This window comes from Sardina pilchardus, chromosome 1, assembly GCF_963854185.1.
Source record: "Sardina pilchardus chromosome 1, fSarPil1.1, whole genome shotgun sequence".
In the NCBI taxonomy this organism is placed as follows: domain Eukaryota; kingdom Metazoa; phylum Chordata; class Actinopteri; order Clupeiformes; family Clupeidae; genus Sardina; species Sardina pilchardus.
This window is the reverse complement of record NC_084994.1, coordinates 6,708,278-6,727,027: the sequence shown is the minus strand read 5'-3', so window position 1 is coordinate 6,727,027 and position 18,750 is coordinate 6,708,278. Positions and strand designations below refer to the sequence as shown.

At 39.0% G+C, this 18,750-nt stretch overlaps 2 protein-coding genes across 5 annotated transcripts in view; both read left to right on the top strand.

Annotated features, from left to right (window-relative positions):
* LOC134082201 (mucin-2-like) overlaps positions 1-1,842 on the top strand; it is a 99,204-nt gene extending 97,362 nt beyond the window's left edge. For all 4 annotated transcript variants that reach the window (XM_062537878.1, XM_062537866.1, XM_062537853.1 and 1 more), the window contains 2 exons: positions 749-822; positions 1,718-1,842. The gene's annotated coding sequence lies outside the window, so the exon portion shown is untranslated. The remainder of the gene's footprint in view (positions 1-748; positions 823-1,717) is intronic.
* Positions 1,843-7,115: 5,273 nt separating this feature from the next.
* LOC134079648 (mucin-5AC-like) overlaps positions 7,116-18,750 on the top strand; it is a 46,994-nt gene continuing 35,359 nt past the window's right edge. The window contains exons 1-2 of the mRNA XM_062535771.1: positions 7,116-7,278; positions 17,331-17,414. Coding sequence (XP_062391755.1) covers positions 7,116-7,278; positions 17,331-17,414 — 247 coding nt within the window. The remainder of the gene's footprint in view (positions 7,279-17,330; positions 17,415-18,750) is intronic.

Sequence of the window (18,750 nt, the reverse complement as noted above, 5' to 3'; positions counted from 1 at the left end):
GCCTCTCGGGGCTTACTGCTTAAATCAAGATCAGATGTTACTTATGTTACTTACTTTGGCCAAAGCGACATACAAACAAAAACAATACAATAATTCATTTAGCAGTGAACTAATTCAAAAAAGAAATGAATGCGGGTCACTTTTGACCCATGTCTTCGAAATAATGGAAACATTCCAAATCTATGTTTACTTCTAAGATACAAAAGTAGTTAGAAGTATAGTAGTAGTTGTCCTTTAAACACTATCTAATTTAAAATATTATAGGGTTAAAGTTATTGGAAGTTTCTAATAGAGAAACCCACATACATGCTTGGAATTACATTTGAAATGAATGCGGGTCACTTGTGGCCCATGCATTAGAGGGGGTTCCAATAGCTCATGCATCAAAGGGTTAAGACCCCTCTTGAAAGATTCAATTTAGTTGGTATTGTTTTCCAGAGTACAAAGACACTTACCCAGCACTTCCTTGTAAATTCATCAGACTTACTACAAAAAAATCTAACCAAATCAAACTCTTCAAAGTTAAAATTATATTTTGAGAGAGTGCGAAGTAAGTCTCTTAAGCTAACAACAATGCCAAACATATTTTCAAATCTTAATATCAGATTAATAACACTTGGTAAGATATTAGTTTTGTACATTATCTTAGCATGATTACTGTAGCTAGCATGAAAAATGAATGCCAGCATTGTATCGTTTGAGACAGATGGAGAGAACCCATAAGTATGCTTTGTCCATTTTTTTACAGCTTGAGCAAGCGGCCCGTAATCTGTACAGAGACCCAACATTTGATCAAATAAAACCAAATCCAACATGTCAAAAGTAAGTCAAATACAACACACAGACAATTATAGAATTTTAGAATTCTAGAATCAAGGGAATATATGCTTATTGTTTTATGATTTGTTCATAACAAGACATTTTGGTAACACTTTACAGTATATTAAGACACACATATTCTCTATTAATTAGCTGCTTACTAACATGTATATTAGTAGCATACTAGCCATTTGTTAGTCATTATAAGTCTCTAATTAATACCTTATTCTGCAAGACCTTAATCTACCCTTACTAGACCCTTAATTAAGAATTCCCCCTATGTAAGCTCTTAATTACCCCTTATTCATAGTTATAAGGTATTAATTAGTGACTTATAATGACTAACAAATGGTAAGTATGCTACTAATACACATGTTAGTAAGCCGCTAATTAATGGTGAATATGTTTGTCTTAATATAAAGTGTTACCGACATTTTTAAGTAAACATGTATGAGTACATTTGCTCATTTTCAGGAAGAGATGTCTTAAAATAAGTCAAACTTTTCTTAAATTAGATCAAATGATTTTACAAGAAAGCACTTGGTAAGTGTATCTTTATAATGAAAACAATACCAACTAGTGTTTTATATCTTTATTAATGCCACTTAATTCGATTTTATTAGATAAGCAGTGTGTGGAGACAGGTGGACCTTCTTTAGTCTCCTCGGAAGAAAATATTGATCTGGGTAGAGGTGTTGAGGGTCCAAAAACTGCTTATCTAGTCAAATCTAACCAAGTGTATTTAATCTTCAGTTTAGAGATACTTACCTAGCGCTTTCTTGTAAAATCATTTGACTTCAGTAAAAATGAAATAAACACTGAGACAATGCCTTACAAACTGAACACATGATTGTTTTATCAAAGAAATAACTTGTTTCTCTGTCTCTTTCCCTCGAAGCAACTTGCTGGAAGTGTTAAACCGGTTTAAACTACTCAATAGCTCAATCTGTTTCCCAGACAACAGAGATGTCACGATGGCCATCACAGGAGATGGCAGGAACTTTAGGGCCATCCATAACATAGGTAACCAAACACACACACACACACACACACACACACACACACACACACACACACACACACACACACACACACACACACACACACACACACACACCTTTCTCTTGAAATGTTATGACCGGGAGTCAATGGAGAGAGAAGAATTATGTTTTGGTCTCATTCGAATTGGACCATGAATTACCTATGATGTGTGAGAATTTAAAAGATATTTTTTTGTTCGTTAGACTTTAAAAGTTATGTTAGTTTTATGTGAATCTACTCATTGGACATGGACATCTCTCATCTCAAACGATGTACAGTACATCACCAACATAATGAAACGAGAGGCTCTGTTATGCTAGTTAATGGTTACATCTTGCTGCCAGCTGTATGTCACTTAACAGTAGTTTATATACTGTCTATGGATGGGCACAACTTATCTGATGTGTTTAATCCTCTGACTCATGGTATTTTCATCAGCAAGGGAAGCTCAAGTAAGACCTGTTGCTGGTATGCCTGTACAATGCAGTGTGGCTGTGAGTGGAGCTAACGTCACTATCACGACTGATGGGTTTAGTCGTTGGAATTACGATATTTCACAATATTGTAATTCATTAGTTATGAAATACATTTTAAATGTCTTCACATGAAAAATTGTCATTACAAGTGACAAACATCAAGGCCCAAGACGATCGGGACCAGGAAATAATTTATCTCTCCCCATTGACTGCTTTTCCAAAAATGTTCTTAACTGCAAAAACTGCTTGTCTAATAGAAATCTAAGTCTTATTACATCAAGTCAAATTTATCTGTCAAGAGCACTAGGTAAGTCTGTTTATACTAAAAGAAAACTATGGCAAATAGTTTTTTAAAATCTTAATGTAAGATTAATTACACTTTATAAGATTTTATTTATTTATTTATTTATATTTGCAGTGTAATAACGAGTGTTATTAATCTTACACTAAGATATAACAAAAAAAGATGATGCCCAGGTCTGGATTAGGAATAGGAGTGAATTAAGGCCCTGTACACATTAACCCGGGTAAACATAAATACGTGCATCCGTAGTTAAAACTCCCTCCGTCCACACTATCGTTTTCATATAATTTTCAGAATTTTCTGGCATTAGAAATTCCAGTTCTGCATTATTGTTTTGATTGTTACGTCACTCTCCCGCCGGTGCAGCAGAAGAGTGTTTGACAGACGCGCAACAAGTTGTCAAAAAGTAACACTGGCGCGGCACAGCTGTAAGATTGCGACCAAATGGATGTTCATCGCTGAGATAGTATAATGTGCAGGCAACCTTTTTCACCACATCCACCGGTTCTCTCAACCGAGTTGTCTGATCTTCAATGTGCGGGCGTGTAGGAGATCACTTTGGCCTAGTTGGTCATCCGAAAGTTTTCTCTCCACTCCTCGGGGAGTAGCCTACCTCATGTAGGCCTAGCCTATAAAGTTGTCCCACCAGTCGTGTTACGGATCTCGATGGGATCCAGTTAACTGGGGATAATTAGCACGAGCAGGCAGTTTTACCTAATTTACTGCAGATGTGACTCAACAAATAGTCAATCATAAAACAATACTATCTGCGCGATACAGAACTCTGCGCGAACATAGGCTATTGAGGTGTCCATAATACAAAAACTAGCCTTATTTCTGCGATCAGTTGAAGACCAGTTATTGCTCCACAGCCATATAGTTAGTGTAAATTTGGCAGAGTGCAGCCTGCAGCTCATTGATTTGGGTAGAGCTCGCTCGCTTCAGTATAGGCATGCGTATAGGCTACTTATAATTTTGAATGGTTGCGCTAAAGTGTGTTATTGAGGAAGGGTTTAAATTACAATAAACAGGTGTAGGCCTACTGGGGAAAACACCAATGTCAACAGCTGGGCTTGAACCAACGCCACGCAGGATGCATGCCAGGCAGACAGATTAGGCTACGGGATCGCCAACACAAGCATTTTAAAACCAACTCCATATTTGATACGTCGTTAAAATGTGGGCAATGCAGTAGCCTAACTTTGGCGATTTTACACCAATAGGCTAGCCAACAGCGAGGCCTTTTTTTCGGCACTTGATTTCGTCTTTGGAAGGGAGACTTTAGGCTACATCAAGATAATGCAGTGCACATTGCAATTGTTGCATTTGCGGGAAACGTAGGCTATCTCTGTGAAGGTTTTAGATCCCAAAATTAACATGGCAACGTTGCCTATGACTAAATTGTTTTAGTAATCATGTGAAGGTTGCATTTGCTAGGTAGTCTGGTAGGGCATCAGTCTTTATATCGAGGAGGCGCAGGTTCGAATATTCAGTGGGTGTTTTTGCCAAAGGCTCATGTTGCTGCTTATGGACGGTAAAAAAAAAGGTTTAGTCAGGCATAGGCTATACGTCTTCATTGCACAGAAGTAGGCTAGCCTAGGTCCAATGTAGCCTGGATGCCAGACCGAAGTTTAGCCCCGCCTCCATTCTTTTTCTGCAGGGAACTTCGGTCTGGCACTGCTCCGAGATACACTTCGGCTCGGACCAATCACATTTCACAGGGCGGGCTTTACGTGATGATTGACATATGAACAGCAGTGACGTTCACGGCTGCATGCGTCCTCGTTCAACGAGTTAGGTGTGAGACCATGTTCGCTTAGGTTGATTTTGATTGCAACAGAAACGCTATGGCTATGAATGCATAATTTGTTCATGCAGTTTGGCCTTTCGTTTATCTTAGCTATTGAAACGGAGGTTTTATCACGGATTCGCACAACTATTTCTGAACACTTAGACCAACGAGGATATGTGGGAAAACTTCAGTTTCACTTTCACCCAGTTAAAACAGCATGTTTGGGTGATGTTGTTCCCGTTTGTTTAAAAATGTCTGTTTGCTCGTTGGGTTAACGACACACTTCCCCAGCTGTTCATTGCATATACAGTTTGAAGGAATTATTTTTAAAAACGAAGGAGGATGTTTTCCATAGCCTACCCTGCTACATATTTCTGTCTTAGATTTCGCAGATACTGACAGCCAATAACTTGTTCTGTTTGGTTTGGTCTATCCAATGAGTGCAGAGCTATCCCCCCCGCACTGTATCGGTTGAATCACGCCCCATAATCGCAGCTGAATGGAGCAGTTTCAGACTCATATTCTGATAAGAATTGAGTATGACGTCGTCAGGCTAGGTCCAATGGGCTCAATGCAAAGTTAGTGTGGTTAACGTTACCATTTCTAGAATTGGAGTCATATCTGCAGTAGCCTACATTAGGTAAAACTGCCTGCTCGCACTTATTATTTATCCCCAGTTAACAGGATCCCATCGAGATCCGTAACGGTAACACCGAGTCCAGAAACGTCGGTGTAGGTTACACAGGGTCTGAAACGCCGCTGCAACTTTTGGCCATCATTCAAACATTCAAACAATTCTTGAATTCCCCCTTGGGGATCAATAAAGTATCCATCTAATCTATCTATCTAACACATGAGATACAGCACTCGCCTCCTCCGTTGTAGCAACACCCGTGCACTATAGGGTACAGCAGAGTGAGTTGTACATGAAGATATAACAGTAAATTATATAGGCATCATCTGCAGCATTCGTCTGCCATGTTTATGGTGGTTTTGGAGTCTCGAGCATAAACTTTCCTCATCGTCATGGCAACCCAACGTCATTGTATCTCAATCTCCCCGGCTGCGCTGTACACACAACTCCGGCTTCGTATTGTATTCCGATTTATCCACCTTAGCTATCGTATTTTAAAAGCACCGTATACGGCTTTGGAATACACCGTATTAGTGTGTACGGGAGGGGTAAACGGAGGCATTATTAAGCGTATTCATATTTACCCGGGTTAATGTGTACAGGGCCTAAGTCTGAGTCCTACTTCTAAATGATCATGTGTCTGAATCCATTCTAGAGAAAACAATCAATAGTGAAGTGGAGTTCCAGACAGACTTGCAATTTCAGGACTGTGAAACTAGAAGAGGAGATATTATCAGAGTGGTGAGTTATATGCTTTATATGTCTTTTTTGACCAATCAATCAATATATGACATATTCATTCATACTAGGAACAGATAACATTCTGAACTCTAAAATTGCTACCTAACTTTTTCAGATAAATGATATCTCCAAAGAACAATATGGACCGTTAATCTACAGAAGAACCGTTATCTTATGCAGGTAAGGTATAGTACTTAAAGGCAAGGTTTGGAGTAATTTCACCCCAGGGTCCTTTGCACCACACTGCAAACATTGCTTGTCTAATTAAATCTAACCAAGTGTTATTCATCTTATATTAGGATCAAAGTATCCACGATAACAACAATGTGCAGAAAATCGTTCAGAAACCGGATTTCTTTTTCCGGCGAAGCTGCATTGTATTGATTTTAACATGACAGTTGACATTGCTTAACATTTTATAACGCATATTTAAGTAAACCTTTATATTTTATATTGTTTATACAGTAGTTCAGTCTTTGATTTGATTCAGTCTAGATGATTTAACTTCTCCCGGCAAACAGTGGCTTCCATCTGTCTACTCTACCAAAGCCCAGAGTGGAGGAGTGCTGCACTGATGTCTGTTCTTCTTTACATGTCATGTGTTGCCTAACTTCAGCATATCCGTGCCAGTCTTAAAGTGTAACTGCACCCTAAAATATGTTTTTTGAGCTGTTGATTGATTGAAATTACTCATAAGTGCTAAACTACACTTTTACCAGGGTTAATATTGACAAAAATCGCGTTTCCCGAGAAAAGTTAACATTTCGAGTGATTTTGTTTTGGAGATATAGCTCTCTGTGCCCTCTAGAGGTTGAAACATGCCATGGCATTTTGGTCCAAAATGCTATTGGAATGCTGACGTAGTCCTGCACTTCTCTGGTGAGTCTACTACATCACCGGGTCGTTACAAATTAGGAAATGAAACGCCCAAACACCTGCTGCCCTGATTAGACTACCTGTGATAAGCCATGTCTGCAGCACTCATTCCCAGATTGACACGAAATCACCATGGTTGATTGGCTGCAGCAGTGCTGCACGCCCTTCCAAATTTCGGAACGTCCCGCCCATTTTGAAAGCCTTTTTCAGAAATGTGAAGTGGGTGGAGTTACGGGGTGAAGTTACACTTTAAGTAGTGCTGCACTGATGTTTGTCCTTCTTTACATGTCATATGTTGCCTTTCTTAAGCATATCCGTGTCAGTCTTAAGTATTTAGTAGCAATAATAAAAATCATGATTAATTTCCTGTTCCACTGTGGCTGCAGAAGAGTAGTGAGAGGGAGGACTAAAAGAGAGGTCACCGCGGGGTCAATGATAGAGATGCAGCAGGTGTTCGACCCCGACTCCACATCCGACTCCTCCTCCAGATCCTCCTCTCCAACTTTCCCCACAAAACAAGCAATCACGGCCATGCTGAGGACAGCTGCAGGACAACTTAACATCACACTGAACGAGACATCCATCACATTCACAAGTAAGGAGAGATGGCCTCAACGACTGTCTGGCTATGTCTGTCTGTCTGTCAGACTGGGTCGGTCTGTCTGGCTGTGTCTGTCTGTCTTTCTGTCTGTCTCTGTCAATCATCAGACATCTTAAAACAGGGGTGTCAAACTCATTTTCACCGAGGGCCACATCAGCCCAATGGTTGCCCTCAAAGGGCCAGATGTAACTTATAAGATTTGTAGCACCAGCCACAAAATCTTTAGCATCGGTAAAACTTCTAAAATCGAGAAGAGCAAAAAGTATCAGCATGACATGTTCTTTTTTATTATTGTTATGTTTTGTAAAAACAAAACACCACTGTCAGTTTTTAGATTCGAGTATATTCAACTTTACTGTCATTGCACGAGTGAAATACCAGTAACGAAATGCAGTTTTACATCTAGCAAGTGATGCAAACGAGTAGGCTAACTGTCATGTCAAAAAGTGCATCCATATGAAATGCGTCACTAGCCTACACCGTTCCATACACATAGGCTACAGTAGAAGCGAACGGTCCCGGTGGACTTTTTCTTTGAAGTTTTAAAGTTGAAAGGTGTTGTGTGGATTCTATGTTGTTCGTTTTAAACTGAAATGAAAATGCAAAGCAACAGGGCGATTACTACAAACTTCTAGCATACCTCTGCTTGCCTGATATGAATGCACCTCTTCTCGGTCAGAATAGGCTTATTTTCGCTTTTGGCCAAACAATCACTTGCTCGATTAGCAAGGATTTGGAGCTGGATTTTTTGGATAATAGGACTACACACAATTATACATGCCTTTTAAACGTAGACGTAAACGTATCACATAGTTTACAACTTACATCGATTCCCCTCTCAAAGAAGCACACGCACTTCAAACAATCATGCGTTTCACAGGCAGGCTAAACCGAGCGCGTAATTTAGGCGCTCCGTTCGCTAAAATAGTTTAGAATACTGGTCTATTTTGTTTTCACACGTACACGTTGCTATCACATCTGATGTAGCCAGTTGCACTGATCATAGAGGAAGGTGGTTGATGTTGCCTCCCTGTCAGTCTCACATGCGTGCATTGTATTGCATTGTATTGCAGTGTATTGCCTATACGCAAAGACCTTTTAAGCTCTCGCGGGCCACATACTGTATCAGACCCTTAAAGCTCTCGCGGGCCATATGAAATGACGTGGCGGGCCGCATCTGGCCCGCGGGCCTTGAGTTTGACACCTGTGTCTTAAAAGGATGGCTATAAGCGCAAAAATCGATCACTTTGCGATAAAAGCATGAAATTTGGTACGAAGGCTCACAAAGGGGGTCTGATCAGATTTAGGGCTGTAGGCACTCAAAATTTGACCCCTGGGGGTCATTGCGCCATTTTGAAAAATGGATTTTGTAATGGGAAACTGGATTAAAAGCTGCCAGAAACTTAAAATACAATAACACATTTCACCATAATACATATGAGCACACTTTCACATAAAAGGCCTGTGAGAAAGTGTGGGGGAAAAAAAATCAAAATGGCAACCAAATAGGGATGTATTGGGGTGTATATTTTTTTCTCTTTTTTGTCTTTGTAATATAGGCCTGCATAAAAAGAAACAGAACAAAGAACCAGTGGTTTAACTATTCTACAGTTTAGCTTTGAATATTTACATAATTTAATTAATAACATAACATATAAGATTTCATGCTGAATTCAATGACTACTTTTTGTCAAGAAGAAAATACATTATTAACACAGCTTTACACTCTCTGACATTCTCCCTCACATAAACATAAAGCAGTATTCATTTATTACCTTGGGTTCATAAACTGCAAGTTGAGGTAAAGAGTAGAATTTTGTAAGAGTAGAATGCTGTCATTCCCTGATTTAAAATTCAACTCCAAAATACACAGATATATTGGTCATGTAATACAATAAGTTTGTTTTCTACTCTTAGATATGGATACGGTCTTTGCACCTGCACATATTTTACAGCTCACCGCTACATTTCTGTCTTTCAAGTGTTTTTTACAAAAGAGAGTAACGCAAGTAATAAACTCAATTAAATTGTAGTAATTGTAATTGTTTTAGTTGATTTTAAAAAAGACTTAGTTACATGCTCGTTACCGCTCGTTACCGTTTGAGAACCACTGCCTAAGTACATTAATTTGAACTGTCTGCCTGCCTGCCTGTCTGTCTGTCTGTCTGTCTGTCTGTCTGTCTGTCTGTCTGTCTGTCTGTCTGTCTGTCTGTCTGTCTGTCTGTCTGCCTGCCTGCCTGCCTGCCTGCCTGCCTGCCTGCCTGCCTGCCTGCCTGCCTGCCTGTCTGTCTGTCTGTCTGTCTGTCTGTCTGTCTATCTATGTATCTGTTTATCGTTCTATCTATTTATCAATCTATCTGTCTATCTACCTATCTAGGTCCTGCTCCACTTGAAGACTTCCAGGGTGAGTGCAACTGAACAGAAGTCATTAAGGTCCCATGTCATTAAAATTCAATTTTTTCCTGTTGTTTTTTTTAAATAACATAGGTTAAAATAATTTTTTTACCTGTAGAAAGTTTGAAATCTATAGTTCTATAGTTTTTGCCCGTTGTCAATCCATTACAGTTTTTCTCAGTCGCTTTGGTACATTTCTCAGATCAGAATTGTAATTCTCAAAACTACCTATTCAATCTTCACACCATTGTGTCACTTGTGCACATCAAAATTTGTTTGATTAAATTAGTTTCTCGTTTATTTGAGCAAGTTGCAAATGTTTTGGTACATCCATGCAAATTATCATGAACAATTATTGCTGAATAGTCTCACCCCCACAACATTTAGGCATCTGTTACATGCAAAATGGTTGAACATGTTGTCATGAGAATTTGTGGCACAAAAGACAGGAGGTGTAGGAAGACTGCGCTGTAATTCGTACAGTATGCATATACAGTTTTCCCAAAGGAGATTGTCCTATGGTCAGATTTCTACTTTATATCATTTTCCCCTTTGTACTATGCAGTGCTGTCTTTTCCTTTCTGAATCACAAGGACAGGGTCTATCAATGAATTAGCGTAAAAAACAGTAAAAGCGTAAATGGGAATATTGTTGATCAAATTCCTACATTCACTAAGGTGTAACCTACAATTTACAAAAATTGTCATAAAAATGTAAGGCATAGTTTACATCAGATCATCCCTCCAGGGTACACTGTTGTGCTTACAATATGATTAAGACTGTCTTATTCGTACACAATGGCACACGCACTTGTCATTCTGATGCACTGACACGTTCATTGACACAAATATTTAGTTTTGAGAGATGGACGAAGGATTTTGAACAAGAAACTGGATTTTGCAGGTAATCCATGGTGTTTCCAAGCTATTTGTACAAATAGTTTTGAGAAATGCACTTACTTTTTTATCAAATCTCAAGGATGATTCGAGAAATGTACCAAAACGACTGAGACAAACTGTAATGTTGGTAACAAATTTTCATTGTGTACATGAGAGGCTAGTCACACGAAGGTTACTTTTTACAACGGCATATTAAAATATAACTATATGTCTAGAGGGAGCTTTACAGTCGGCAAAACACCTGTCCCTGCATAGTGTACCTTTAAAGTTCAGAGCATATGTTACCATAGTGACTTACACAGCCTTACACCATTTTGGAACTGAAAAAACAGGTTAACCACTGGGTTAACATACCAAGTAAAACTCGGTGAACTCCCTTTCTTGAAACCCCTAGGAGATCAGCAAACTGCAGCAACAACAACAACAACAACAACAACAACAACAACAACAACAACATCACCTCCAGGTATGTCCACATGAGTTGAAAACTCAGCATGTGCTGCTTCAACATTAACATTTGTTGTTCACTCGTGCAGGTACAGTATATCCTGTTGATTCAAGCCGGTGTCACTGTATCTTTAGCATATATTGGCTAAAATCAACTGCAAAATGTATTCTAAAAATCTATATTATATCAAGATAAAAAAAAATCTATTCTGTATTGTTTTTAGTATGAATAGATTTACATTAGCGATCTCTCGAAAGATCATTTTGACTTAATTTAAGAAGCATTTGACTTATTTTAAGGAGTATTGTCAAGGCAAATTTGGTAAACACACTATATATTTGCTTGTTTTAGGGCCAATTTACTGAATACACTGGTAGCCAAATGTACTTGTCTTTAGGATGAGATCTCTTGAAACTCTTCTTAATTTAAGTCAAATGACGATCAAAGAAAGCGCTAGGTATAGTCTCTTTATATTGAAAACAAACAACATTTTTTGATTTTGATATAAGAGTAATATTACTTAGTTAGATTTGTATCAGGTAAGCAGTTTTTGCAGTGTCTACACCTCTTCTTTGAATAATTTGACTCTTGTTCTACAAAGGAAAAATCCTTGGTAATCCTCTACTTTGAGAAACACACCCTGGGTTGGAGGGTTTATAACACACTACCACTTAAAGGGACACTTCACCGATTTGCATTAAGCTTTGTATCTTTAGAAAACCAGTCATGTTTTTGAATGGTCGTGCATCATTCCCTCAGTTTGCCTTGAGATGGGAGAAATACAGATTTCAATGAAATCCATGAACAGGACTTTCTGCTTTCAATGATGTAAAATGATGATTTTTACATCATTGAAAGCAGGAAGTCCAACATTGAAATCCGTATTTCTCCCATCTCAAGGCAAACTGAGGGAATGATGCGCGACCATTCAAAAACATGACGGGTTTTCTGAAGATACAAAGCTTAATGCTAATCGATGAAGTGTCCCTTTAACAGTGATTGATTTCTGGCTCCAGCCGTGGCGCCAATGGCTGGGGCACTTAAACCCGCACGCCGGCAACCCGGGTTCGATTCCCTCCCTGTGGTCCTTTCCAGATCCCACCCCAACTCTCTCCCACTCACTTCCTGTCCGATTAAAGGCATAAAAGTACGGAGCCCAGGAGGTGACAAGATGTTGAGTTTGGTTTTGCGAGATCTCGAGTTTGTTTTGCGAGATCTCGAGTTTCTTTTGCAACTACTTGACAGAACAGCTATATCTGTTGAGATGTCACACATGAAACAATGCTGCAGAAACGCTAAAAAATGACTTCGATGAGTAGGATATCGTATGAGTTCCTGTTGATATAGGCTACGTGCACGATGGAAATAATTTGAAGGAATCTAGTAGTAGTCTTGTAAATGGTGACCCACAGGTCTTTGCAAAATCCTAATCTGAGACTGGCCTGTGACTAGAAACTCGATGATTTGTCTTAAGATGTGAGAGGGTCTGAGACTGTCTTTCAACAATCTTTTCCAAATCTTTGTCAATGTAAGCCAGCCTTCAAGTCAAAATGATTTTTCAAGAGAAAACTGGGTGCGTCTCGTCATGCTTCAAATAATACCAAAAAATGTCTGTTGTTAATGTTAGATAAATAACACATGGTTAGGTTTCATTTGTTGATAGAGCTTTTGGCCCCAGACTCTGTAATGCTCTTTCTATTTCTAATGCACTTTTTTGTGAACAACTTTGTAATCCTGTCTGCGCAACAATTTTTACTTGTACTTACTTACTTATTAGCCTGGTCCTACCATACTCTCGTACATGTATAATGTACAGAGAGTCTGGGTCTGCGGTATATTCGCAGGTTTTCTCAAGACAAAGATGTGCATGTCTAATCAGCGAACAGAGGGAGTAGCTGAGAATGATGGTTGAGGTGATGGGCTAATTTGAGCATGTCACATCACGACCAAACGTAAAAAACAGTAAAAGCGTAAATGGGAATATTGTTGATCAAATTCCTACATTCACTAAGGTGTAACCTACAATTTACAAAAATTGTCATAAAAATGTAAGGCATAGTTTACATCAGATCATCCCTCCAGGGTACACTGTTGTGCTTACAATATGATTAAGACTGTCTTATTCGTACACAATGGCACACGCACTTGTCATTCTGATGCACTGACACGTTCATTGACACAAATATTTAGTTTTGAGAGATGGACGAAGGATTTTGAACAAGAAACTGGATTTTGCAGGTAATCCATGGTGTTTCCAAGCTATTTGTACAAATAGTTTTGAGAAATGCACTTACTTTTTTATCAAATCTCAAGGATGATTCGAGAAATGTACCAAAACGACTGAGACAAACTGTAATGTTGGTAACAAATTTTCATTGTGTACATGAGAGGCTAGTCACACGAAGGTTACTTTTTACAACGGCATATTAAAATATAACTATATGTCTAGAGGGAGCTTTACAGTCGGCAAAACACCTGTCCCTGCATAGTGTACCTTTAAAGTTCAGAGCATATGTTACCATAGTGACTTACACAGCCTTACACCATTTTGGAACTGAAAAAACAGGTTAACCACTGGGTTAACATACCAAGTAAAACTCTGTGAACTCCCTTTCTTGAAACCCCTAGGAGATCAGCAAACTGCAGCAACAACAACAACAACAACAACAACAACAACAACAACATCACCTCCAGGTATGTCCACATGAGTTGAAAACTCAGCATGTGCTGCTTCAACATTAACATTTGTTGTTCACTCGTGCAGGTACAGTATATCCTGTTGATTCAAGCCGGTGTCACTGTATCTTTAGCATATATTGGCTAAAATCAACTGCAAAATGTATTCTAAAAATCTATATTATATCAAGATAAAAAAAAATCTATTCTGTATTGTTTTTAGTATGAATAGATTTACATTAGCGATCTCTCGAAAGATCATTTTGACTTAAAGGTAGGGTATGGAATGAGCTTTTTTGGTCATTTTTGCAAAATCACTTGAAATCCTATTCCTAACCCACTTACAGCCACTGAGTTGGAAGTACTGAAATGGAAGTTAAACATGTCAATCATCTGCAGAACGGGCAGGGCTCGAAAAACTCCAGCCAATAGAATTCTAAACCTCATACCATCATTTCACAGCTCATTTGTCAATCTAACGGTCTTCCTCTTCCTCCTCCCCCTCCCCCCCGCACGCGCGACCCGTTCGTGCACATAGCACGAAAGCTGACCGCGAGTCAGTGCTGAAAGTGAAACGAAACTAACTAGGCCTGCTACACGTCCCACAATGTTCCCCTCAAATTGTGTGTCACTTCATTTCTATACATAGGCTAGTAAGGCAGCGGATAGGCTACCTACGGAAACTCAATCACCCACGCAATAAATAAGCTATGTAGCAAAAATTACATTTTACCGTGACTCGAAGAGTGTTGTAAACATGAAATCGAAACTTAACCGCTTGGAGCTACAGTGGAATAGGCGAACCAGCGGGCCAGCACTAAACTCGGATATTTCAGAAGATAAACGCCCTGGTAAGAACCAAACCATTCTATTCAAATATACACACCTATGGCTACTGAAAGATGTAAGGTAGCCTATATCAAATGTTATTTTGGTGTATTAAAATGCATCGTTGTTTTAGAATTTCCGAACGAAAGGGCTGGTAGACTAAGGTGCTTTTACCATAATGGCTATAAAATCATCTACCTTGTCTGATTTGTGGAACTATTACCTACAACCCTTTGGAGGTGAATAAAGAATGTAATTGGGGAAGTTGATGTGGGCGATTGTATGGAGACTAGAGCTCATAGTGCTGTAGACGCCAGGCTGGCATTTCATTTAGCCTGGCTCGCTCTCGCGCATAATTTTCGTTGGTGCATGGAGGGCGGGACTTGAGGTTGTATGTATTCAAAATCTGCCGGCCGTTTTGCGAATTCCGTACCCAACCTTTAATTTAAGAAGCATTTGACTTATTTTAAGGAGTATTGTCAAGGCAAATTTGGTAAACACACTATATATTTGCTTGTTTTAGGGCCAATTTACTGAATACACTGGTAGCCAAATGTACTTGTCTTTAGGATGAGATCTCTTGAAACTCTTCTTAATTTAAGTCAAATGACGATCAAAGAAAGCGCTAGGTATAGTCTCTTTATATTGAAAACAAACAAAAATTTTTGATTTTGATATAAGAGTAATATTACTTAGTTAGATTTGTATCAGGTAAGCAGTTTTTGCAGTGTCTACACCTCTTCTTTGAATAATTTGACTCTTGTTCTACAAAGGAAAAATCCTTGGTAATCCTCTACTTGGAGAAACACACCCTGGGTTGGAGGGTTTATAACACACTACCACTTAAAGGGACACTTCACCGATTAGCATTAAGCTTTGTATCTTTAGAAAACCAGTCATGTTTTTGAATGGTCGTGCATCATTCCCTCAGTTTGCCTTGAGATGGGAGAAATACAGATTTCAATGAAATCCATGAACAGGACTTTCTGCTTTCAATGATGTAAAATGATGATTTTTACATCATTGAAAGCAGGAAGTCCAACATTGAAATCCGTATTTCTCCCATCTCAAGGCAAACTGAGGGAATGATGCGCGACCATTCAAAAACATGACTGGTTTTCTGAAGATACAAAGCTTAATGCTAATCGATGAAGTGTCCCTTTAACAGTGATTGATTTCTGGCTCCAGCCGTGGCGCCAATGGCTGGGGCACTTAAACCCGCACGCCGGCAACCCGGGTTCGATTCCCTCCCTGTGGTCCTTTCCAGATCCCACCCCAACTCTCTCCCACTCACTTCCTGTCCGATTAAAGGCATAAAAGTACGGAGCCCAGGAGGTGACAAGATGTTGAGTTTGGTTTTGCGAGATCTCGAGTTTGTTTTGCGAGATCTCGAGTTTCTTTTGCAACTACTTGACAGAACAGCTATATCTGTTGAGATGTCACACATGAAACAATGCTGCAGAAACGCAAAAAAATGACTTCGATGAGTAGGATATCGTATGAGTTCCTGTTGATATAGGCTACGTGCACGATGGAAATAATTTGAAGGAATCTAGTAGTAGTCTTGTAAATGGTGACCCACAGGTCTTTGCAAAATCCTAATCTGAGACTGGCCTGTGACTAGAAACTCGATGATTTGTCTTAAGATGTGAGAGGGTCTGAGACTGTCTTTCAAAATTTTTTTCCAAATCTTTGTCAATGTAAGCCAGCCTTCAAGTCAAAATGATTTTTCAAGAGAAAACTGGGTGCGTCTCGTCATGCTTCAAATAATACCAAAAAATGTCTGTTGTTAATGTTAGATAAATAACACATGGTTAGGTTTCATTTGTTGATAGAGCTTTTGGCCCCAGACTCTGTAATGCTCTTTCTATTTCTAATGCACTTTTTTGTGAACAACTTTGTAATCCTGTCTGCGCAACAATTTTTACTTGTACTTACTTACTTATTAGCCTGGTCCTACCATACTCTCGTACATTTATAATGTACAGAGAGTCTGGGTCTGCGGTATATTCGCAGGTTTTCTCAAGACAAAGATGTGCATGTCTAATCAGCGAACAGAGGGAGTAGCTGAGAATGATGGTTGAGGTGATGGGCTAATTTGAGCATGTCACATCACGACCAAACGTAAAAAACAGTAAAAGCGTAAATGGGAATATTGTTGATCAAATTCCTACATTCACTAAGGTGTAACCTACAATTTACAAAAATTGTCATAAAAATGTAAGGCATAGTTTACATCAGATAATCCCTCCAGGGTACACTGTTGTGCTTACAATATGATTAAGACTGTCTTATTCGTACACAATGGCACACGCACTTGTCATTCTGATGCACTGACACGTTCATTGACACAAATATTTAGTTTTGAGAGATGGACGAAGGATTTTGAACAAGAAACTGGATTTTGCAGGTAATCCATGGTGTTTCCAAGCTATTTGTACAAATAGTTTTGAGAAATGCACTTACTTTTTTATCAAATCTCAAGGATGATTCGAGAAATGTACCAAAACGACTGAGACAAACTGTAATGTTGGTAACAAATTTTCATTGCGTACATGAGAGGCTAGTCACACGAAGGTTACTTTTTACAACGGCATATTAAAATATAACTATATGTCTAGAGGGAGCTTTACAGTCGGCAAAAACACCTGTCCCTGCATAGTGTACCTTTAAAGTTCAGAGCATATGTTACCATAGTGACTTACACAGCCTTACACCATTTTGGAACTGAAAAAACAGGTTAACCACTGGGTTAACATACCAAGTAAAACTCGGTGAACTCCCTTTCTTGAAACCCCTAGGAGATCAGCAAACTGCAGCAGCAACAACAACAACAACAACAACAACAACAACAACAACAACAACAACAACAACATCACCTCCAGGTATGTCCACATGAGTTGAAAACTCAGCATGTGCTGCTTCAACATTAACATTTGTTGTTCACTCGTGCAGGTACAGTATATCCTGTTGATTCAAGCCGGTGTCACTGTATCTTTAGCATATATTGGCTAAAATCAACTGCAAAATGTATTCTAAAAATCTATATTATATCAAGATAAAAAAAAATCTATTCTGTATTGTTTTTAGTATGAATAGATTTACATTAGCGATCTCTCGAAAGATCATTTTGACTTAATTTAAGAAGCATTTGACTTATTTTAAGGAGTATTGTCAAGGCAAATTTGGTAAACACACTATATATTTGCTTGTTTTAGGGCCAATTTACTGAATACACTGGTAGCCAAATGTACTTGTCTTTAGGATGAGATCTCTTGAAACTCTTCTTAATTTAAGTCAAATGACGATCAAAGAAAGCGCTAGGTATAGTCTCTTTATATTGAAAACAAACAAAAATTTTTGATTTTGATATAAGAGTAATATTACTTAGTTAGATTTGTATCAGGTAAGCAGTTTTTGCAGTGTCTACACCTCTTCTTTGAATAATTTGACTCTTGTTCTACAAAGGAAAAATCCTTGGTAATCCTCTACTTGGAGAAACACACCCTGGGTTGGAGGGTGTATAACACACTACCACTTAAAGGGACACTTCACCGATTAGCATTAAGCTTTGTATCTTTAGAAAACCAGTCATGTTTTTGAATGGTCGTGCATCATTCCCTCAGTTTGCCTTGAGATGGGAGAAATACAGATTTCAATGAAATCCATGAACAGGACTTTCTGCTTTCAATGATGTAAAATGATGATTTTTACATCATTGAAAGCAGGAAGTCCAACATTGAAATCCGTATTTCTCCCATCTCAAGGCAAACTGAGGGAATGATGCGCGACCATTCAAAAACATGACTGGTTTTCTGAAGATACAAAGCTTAATGCTAATCGATGAAGTGTCCCTTTAACAGTGATTGATTTCTGGCTCCAGCCGTGGCGCCAATGGCTGGGGCACTTAAACCCGCACGCCGGCAACCCGGGTTCGATTCCCTCCCTGTGGTCCTTTCCAGATCCCACCCCAACTCTCTCCCACTCACTTCCTGTCCGATTAAAGGCATAAAAGTACGGAGCCCAGGAGGTGACAAGATGTTGAGTTTGGTTTTGCGAGATCTCGAGTTTGTTTTGCGAGATCTCGAGTTTCTTTTGCAACTACTTGACAGAACAGCTATATCTGTTGAGATGTCACACATGAAACAATGCTGCAGAAACGTAGCCTGGCTAACGCCTCCCACTTCTCAAATGAGACGTGGTCTGGCAACCAGACGTTCA